This window comes from Limulus polyphemus, unplaced genomic scaffold (assembly GCF_000517525.1).
Source record: "Limulus polyphemus unplaced genomic scaffold, Limulus_polyphemus-2.1.2 Scaffold3926, whole genome shotgun sequence".
NCBI classification, from domain to species: Eukaryota; Metazoa; Arthropoda; class Merostomata; order Xiphosura; family Limulidae; genus Limulus; species Limulus polyphemus.
This window is the reverse complement of record NW_013669536.1, coordinates 44820-53275: the sequence shown is the minus strand read 5'-3', so window position 1 is coordinate 53275 and position 8456 is coordinate 44820. Positions and strand designations below refer to the sequence as shown.

The window sequence follows — 8456 nt, the reverse complement described above, 5'->3', positions numbered from 1 at the left end:
CCATGGAAAAAGGAAGTCATTGTTTCTTTGAGCAAAAAAAAAAAAAAAAAAATACTTTTTGACGAGACAGATTGCTAGAATAATTAAATTTGACTAGTCTAACATGAACTGGTTAATATAAAGATATAGAGAGATTGGCGGCAGAAGGAAAGGGATTGGAAGAAATCTTCCACAGCAGCCGATGATCATGTTCTGAAATGCACGAGCCTGCAGAATTGTTGACTGTCATCCACAGATATTTAAAGAGCACAGCAGGAAAATATGAGGATCACTGTCACCACGTGCACAGTCTGGTCTTATCTGTGTTCAGTCAGTCTCCCAAGAGGATGAGACTCAACTGGGAAAAAGAACATGCTGAAGTAATGTGAAGTAAAATGAGCTTCTCAAACAAATCAAAGTTGCATGAGTCTGATGAGAAGCACTTTGTATGACTTTGATATAGAGAAGGTTTCATCCAGCATGTTTCAATACATCTGCATTGTCAGGTTATATGAGGATACATCTTTGGCCAGGATGTGGGATGCCTACATTTCATGAAAGGCACTTTCAATACCAATAAGTTCATAGAGATCCCAGTTAAAGCCAGCAATTCAGGACCACTTCAATGGAGCTGACCAGTGCATATTCCAGGATGACTCTGTTCCATGCCACAGTAAGGTTAGTAGAATTCATGCACTTCACGCAATAGGTGTGAAATAAAGAGGAAATTTCACTCTGAGTGTATCGAAAAGACAGCACAAGTTTTATTTCATTACTTCAAATGACGAACTACCTTCGAAAGGAAAGGATCAAGACATTACACTGGCCAGTCAACAGTCCAGATTTTTAATCGTATTGAAAACTGCAGGAAACAAAGTTCAAAAGATGAAATCGAGAAGCTCCCCAGAACTACTGCAAGAAGCCCTATTCCATGTGTTGGATCATGAACTCATCTCTGCTTACATTTAGCCCCTCATGCATTCTATGCCATGGTATTGTCAAGCAGTTATCAAGGACAGAGGAGTTTTAACCACATATTAACCCATTCACTGTGACTGTCACATATACGGGTCAGACTTTTTCTCTTCCATACACCGCAGCCATGCCAGATATAGGATTTCACTGACATCGTGAGGGGTACTGACGAGAAAAGACAAAAAATGATCGACCCATTGTTCAGTAACAATAAAAATGCTTTGGTAGACAGAGAGTGCCTCAACAACATTCATAAATATCTCTTATCAGTTCATGCAGAAAATTTAAAAATGAAATCCCATTTATCCAGTGAATGGGTTAAAACAAGAAACAGACTCTATGAATACTTTTTGTCAATTACATTAGTGGTGTTATCTTTAAATCTAAAACATTTATGTATTTGTCATATATTGCCAATCATTAGCTGTAATACATTTGTCACAGTTGGTTTGTTAATAAAGAAACATATATGTATTGGGATGACTGCAATATGTCAGCTTACACTACATAGTGTCCATAAACATAATATAATACAATACACTTCCATAATACACAATTTCATAAAAAAATTAAATGATCCAAGAAAATTGAAAAAAAAATTAGGTAAGGTAATAATTTTTTCAACTACTGTAAAATTATATAGCAGATAGCTAATGTTTGAACATCACTTTTAAATGCAAAATTATTATTATGAAACCAGTTAAAAAAAGTTTTACTTAACAATTCACGATAAATTACTTCATAATTTCTAACCATACAATACATTCATCCTATTCATAGTTCATACCTATGTGAAAAAAACAATCACACTCGAGTTTGTGAATAAAAACCCCACTCACCACACTGTAGACATGTGTTCACCTGCATGGCTCTCATCTTCAAGTACTTTAAATCATTGCTTGGAGGATCTGACCAGGTCGAGCTAAAGTATCCAAAGCTTTCCCTGTGCAAACATAGCATACAATAATTATTACACACTGCAATTAATATTAAATTCATCAGTATGTTCTAATGAATGTTAAATATCTAAATTTTGACATTTAAAAAAGTTGCATTGTATTAATTTTAGGTCCTTGATTTAGTGATAAAATTTTACGAACGCTTAAAAGACTTGTAATGCTTTCTAAAAGCTATCCAACTTTTGTGAAGATACACTTACTATTTTGAAAGTTATAGTATGTATAGTTTCATAGTTACACGATGTTTAAAATGACTGAGCCTGTGTACAGGGTTAAACAGTAATTTGGGTACTACAACCACATTATATTAACCCTTTGTTTATTAAAGGGGCATTTTTGTTATGTCAGCTATTTCTATTCCCATTGACTATATGGGTGTACTTTGATAAAGGTTTTTCCACACTGAATCCAATCATTCATGGTTGATGTATATGGTTCTTCAATAAAATATAAAATGGTAATAAATTTAACTACAAAAAATTAAAAGCAGAGCAAATTGTAAACAAAGATTAGTCTAAACAATAGAACATTTAGAAGACATATAATGTTTTAGTATGTATCTGTATAAATGCTGAGAAAGCAACCTGTTAGCTTTTAACAATTTTAATATTATATTTTCATGCATATTTTACACTTAGTTTATCAGCTGATGAAAAGTCACAATTTAATTCATTATCTGAACAAAAAACCAGAAAGCTAATTTGGAAAACAAAAAAGTAAGATTTCAACATTTTGAATTAACATGGAACCGTGAAAAGTAGAAAAATATTCAAAGACTGACCCAAAAGTCTCACAGTTAAAGAAACGTATATGGCTCCTTACTTCGTACATTTTGAAACAGACAAAAAGAGAAGACTATTTTGTTGAATTTCGTACAAAGCTGGATGAAGACAACCTGCACTAACCATTGGAAATGATAGATCAAATTAAATGCAGCTAGTCAACACCACCCACAGCCAATTCTTGGCTACTCTTGTCAGCCAAAATGGCCCAAAATACAAACCATGATTTATTTTTTTTCATCGCAGTAATGGGATTTAATCTATAGGTCCACAGTCTGGCATCATAACCACTTGGTTGCATTTGGCTCAAAAGACAGAATAAAAAAGTTAGCTTTTGTTACATTTACTTGGATATTGCTGTTATGATTAAAAAATACTTCTAACCTTAGCTTATAGTTTTCCAATAACAAATTGAACTAGTTAGAAGTATTTAAAATGTACTCACCAAAACTGATCAATTTCTTGATCATCTAAAAAAAACAAAAAACAAGCACAATTAGATCAGTTTAATTTCTTTTGACAACACAAACTGGTGATTCATACTTAAGTTGATAATTATCTGTAAAAAACAAAGACATATTGAAAATACGTACAAATCAATGAACGACATAAACTATGAAATTAAATTTACTGTATGGCTGATATTATTAAAACAAAACAAATATTTTAGATCTAATAATTGTATGAAAACCAAAATAACTGTCACTTCACATCACTGTTTTTAATACCAAACTTAAAAAAAGAAATAACAACAATACTACAGTAATCTAAATTACATTTTTGAGCAAAGGTAGGTCAAAGAGCACATCACAACCTATACAGAGTTGCATTCAAATTATCATCAATCTACATCAATAAACTTGGCATAAGAACACAACTTATAATTCAACTTTTAATATTATGTAAGTTTTAATTTCTAACTTTCAAAAGGAGATATTTGAATAAATCCTCAATCTTCACTTCACTGAATCATGTGACACTCGGAGTTCCCCAATTTAGATTTATTTTCCTTCACTATATTATTTTGTAAATGTCTAAGAGAGTACATACTTATACTTCAGGCATCTCCAAGTGAAAATGTAAAGACATAACCTCTACACTTCTTGCTGTATGTAAATATAAGCCAGAAAGTCAAACCCACATGTCACACTTTCTAGTGCATCCTGCCTTTCAAAAATATCAATAATTCTATAAAATATTTCTATTGGATTATTTCTAACGAACTGAAAGAGAAGATTCCAATTTACTGACTGGAATAAGGCTATTAGCTGTTGAGATAACCAGTTTTAAAGGATTTGGCATCTTTTTTTTTGGTCAGCAAATTATGGAACTCTGCTTGACTAGGTAGACGAATTATTTAACCAATTTTTAGCTCAGTTAGATAAGATAGTTAGCTAGATAAATAAAATTAGTTTTTGGACATTCCATATTATACCAATGGCAGCATTTTTTATTCTACGTTGTATATTTCAATTTTAAAAAAAAAATCATTTCTCAGACCACATTAAAATGCAAAAATTAGAAACCTGCTAAGTTAGATAATAGAACGTTATAGGAAAAATAATCACGTAGCACACACTCAAATGAGTAATGTTGTATAACTTGATGAGTTTGTGTTAGTAATTTAATATTTTAATGATTTAAAGCTGTTCTGTATAACAAACAGCTATCACCTACTCTGAGAGGGTCTAAGTGCAACTGTAACAAAATAAAACTAATGAAATTTGTATTTGCATTGGCTGTAAAAATAAATGGCGTGTAATGGTCTATTACAATGTGCAGTCATTCTAGAAAAAAAAAGGGGGTAATTTAGATTTATTTAATATTTTTCTGTTACATTGTGGTTACAAGTCAGTCAAGTTGACCAAGGACAATTACAGTTACTTTTAGGATAGTTTGTTTTTTTTTGTTGAATTTCGCGCAAAGCTACACGAGGGCTATCTGCACTAGCCATCCCTAATTTAGCAGTGTAAGACTAGAGGGAAGGCAGCTAGTCATCACCACCCATCGCCAACTCTTGGGTTACTCTTTTACCAATGAATAGTGGGATTGACCATCACATTATAATGCCCCCACGGCTGAAAGGGCAAGCATGTTCGGTGTGATGGGAATTTAAACACGCAACCCTCAGATTGTGAGTCTAGTGCCCTAACCACCTGGCCATGCCGGGCCTGTTAGGATAATGAATATAGCAGATAGTTATAATTTTCCAATACTGAAAATATATTTCTGATAAGTACTTACCTCCTCTCACATAAATAGCTACTTTTGTTCAGTGCTGTCCTCTATATGAAAATTAATTTTTTGCATATCCAACAAGCCTTGAAAGTCCCACATCTGAAACTGACTGATTCCAATGCATTTCACATGCAAATCATCATGCGACAACCCTCCACCGATAAGAATACGACATACTCTCTTGACATTTGTAACTCCATCTATTCAATTCTACCAAGCTATCATTTCAAGTTTTACCAGTTTTCAGTGGGGGGTAGTGTGAGAGGAGGTAAGTACCTATCGGAAATACGTTTTCAATATAGGAAAGTTATAACTTCTGATATGATACATTACCTCCGCTCACATAAATACCTAGAATCTCACATTGAATAGGTGAAGGGACCGGTGTAAGGGAAAGAAAGAAGCATCCAGAGGACACTCCCAAAAAGATCTTTGATGTCAAACATCATAAGTGGGAGACTGCATCACTTCTGAACCCAGTATAATCTTCACCCATTGTGGAAAGATGTCACATATATGGGCGGAAAAATGGAGGAGCAAATACAAATGGGAAAGAACTATGGCAGGATAGTGATCCAAACCATACATTATATATTAAAGGCAAGTCAACTACATCCAAAACTCATGTCCCCAGGAACCGACATCCACGCAGGGGTAGGATGAGGATCATACCGTCGGTAAATCAACTACAATCTAAAACCTGGCCACCGGGTACCAACATCCATTTGGGGGTAGGAAAGAGGATCATATTGATGGCAAGTCAACTACAATCCAAACCCCAGCCATCTGGTGGGACGTAGGAAAAAGGATCATACCATTTTCACCTCAAGTTCATAAGACCAGAGGGAATCTCGTAACCTCTGATCTATGAATGGGCACATGTTGTTTCATAGCAATGTGAGAAATTGAACGATTAATCTGGGAACCCAACATCCAGGATCGAAAAGATGTTTGTGTAATGTAAATCATCTCACTCAATATAAGGAACCACCCCAAGCACAGGAACATCCTTGGAATTATAATCATTGAGGGACAACAGAAGGGAAAGAACTGTAGTAATCTGCAAGTACTTCCACCATGACCTACTACACGGATGGAGTAACAAGAACAGAAATGAGTGAGGAAATAGAGACAACTGTAATACATGTATGAATACTTATGAAGATTGGTTCAACTCTCTATCCAAAACCCAGCCATTGAGGACTGACATACACATGGGGGTAGGATGAGGATGAACTGCAATTTTGACAAATCACTCCCATGTTACATAGTGGAGGATATCTCCTCATCTACATCAGCAGAACAACACCACCCTACTCTCAACTGAATGGTTATATAATCATTTATATATATTATTTATATTTCATTAACACATTCAGGAGGATGCCTCCACGGTCCACCACCACAGCGGCTTAGAACTGGAAAGTGGTAAAGACTCTCAAACTTCACTAGAAGAAAAAGGGGGAAAAAAGCACAGTGGAGAGTCTAAAGAAATGACATCACCAGAGACAGTGCAATGGGTGACCACGAAACCCTATTTTGAAAAGCAGACTATACCGATTTATTCAACCCAAGGCATGGCATGGATGGGCAGTTATCCCGTTCTGCTTTACCCATGTAGACCATGGGTGATTATGGTCTGGGATGGGCAAACTTATGAAGCAAACCTATCACGAGGATAAACCTACAAGCAATCTTGTGAAACATCCCATTGCTGCAGTGTGCATTGCGTAGCCATGAAATAATAATTGTTAAATCATCATGACCTTACAGTGTGGCTTTTACTAGTTTAAGTATACCTGGATAGGCACCATTTACAACAGAATGGGATCCATTAAGAAAAAAAGGGGGACATGTCCCTGAAAATAAGAGGTATATACATATTCACTAAAAGAGAACTTACCCAGTCACAGTCTCACAAAAGAGTGAAGGATGGCAATAAATGGATGATGGTACCCTGACAAGGAAGAAACAGCTACCTAAAGTAAATAATGGAAGATGAACGTATAAGGAGTACTCCCAGTGTTTGACAGATGAAGGACCTCTAACGGATGACAGTTTCGATACGCAGGAAAAGGGAAGGTGCGTGATTGGAGTGAAGATATGAGAAATCGATGACGGGGAAGAAGGATACATGGAATAAAAGACCAACTGAATCACAATTCAAGCCCAATGGTTAAGGAGGAAGGAAAAAAAATCACAGACAAAGCAGTGGAGTAAGGGAATGAAATCATTGGAGATGGATTCAGTGGAAAAAAACCTTGAAAAAATAAAGCAACCCAAAGCATGTACAGAACCAACAAGGTCATCTGGAACCAATCAAGAAGAAATGTGGAAGATGGTTAGAAATGAAAAGTCGAAAGGAATATACCACATGAGCCACAAAATGTAGGTAGATAAAAATGATCCAGAACAAAAGACATAATCGAGCCAAAACAGCACAGAAACCCAGGTTTGTGTTGGCCAGGAAATCGAATAGAAAGACCTGAACTGGGGTGACAGGTAAAAGACAGAAATATGTTGAACATGTATAAGAATAAAGATGACAATATCTTGGAATGAAAGAAAAAAAATTAATGTAGCATGGCACATACCCCATGTGATGCTAAATGTACAGGCAAAGCTCCTAAAAAATGGACTGGTGGAGAAAAAGATCTGACTACAAATCGCTATTAAAAGTGGATGGGAAACAAACAAGAGTGTCCTACCCAAGAGGTTTCCAAAAGGAAAGAAGCCATCTGTGAAGGGAAAGAATGGTAGATGGCAAACTCCCCAACATGAAGGGAAGAAAAAGGAGGTATCCTACAAAAATCCCTAAATATAGGTGAAACACCAATAAAAAAAACGTGGAAGGTAAACATTACCCATAGGAGAGTAAATAGGGTAAAACGAAGCTGAAAAACTAGATATGGGAGAAAATGGAAAAGATTAACAGAGATCCAAAGAAAAGCATAAAAGCAAGAAAAAATCTGCCTCAATGTAAGCTAATGCAAAAAGAATCAAAGCCTGTATATGGCGAGGCTTGCAAGTACCCAATCTCAAAAGAGACAAAAAAAGATCATCAAGAAACAATGTCACAAGAAAGGAATATACTGTGAAACGTGTCTAAAACAAAACAAAGAAAAAACTAAGAAAGGCTGAGCAGATTCCACACTAGAGGCCTAGAATACAATTCATTATAAGGTGGAGGAAAACTGAAAATCTGGGCTGTCTGAAATGGGTTCAGCCATTACTGGAGGAAGGTGAGTAATATTGAGAGCAGGTAGGATGGACCCCAGCCCACAGGAACCCACACAAAGAAAATTAAGGGTAAGATGTATAAAGTATAAATTAAACAAAATGTTTGTTTGTTTTTGAATTTCGCGCAAAGCTACACGAGGGTTATCTGCGCTAGCCGTCCCTAATTTAGCAGTGTAAGACAAGAGGGAAGGCAGCTAGTCATCACCGCCCACCGCCAACTCTTGGGCTACTCTTTTACCAACGAATAGTGGGATTGACCGTCACATTATAACGCCCCCACGGC

At 35.8% G+C, this 8456-nt stretch overlaps 1 protein-coding gene across 1 annotated transcript in view; it reads right to left on the bottom strand.

The window, feature by feature from the left end:
• LOC106470290 (MORC family CW-type zinc finger protein 2-like) overlaps positions 1-8456 on the bottom strand; it is a gene marked incomplete at both ends in the record, with an annotated part of 104201 nt that overhangs the window by 51173 nt on the left and 44572 nt on the right. Inside the window, 2 exons of the mRNA XM_013930836.2 lie at positions 1794-1897; positions 3141-3165. Of these exons, the coding sequence (XP_013786290.2) occupies positions 1794-1897; positions 3141-3165 (129 nt within the window). The remainder of the gene's footprint in view (positions 1-1793; positions 1898-3140; positions 3166-8456) is intronic.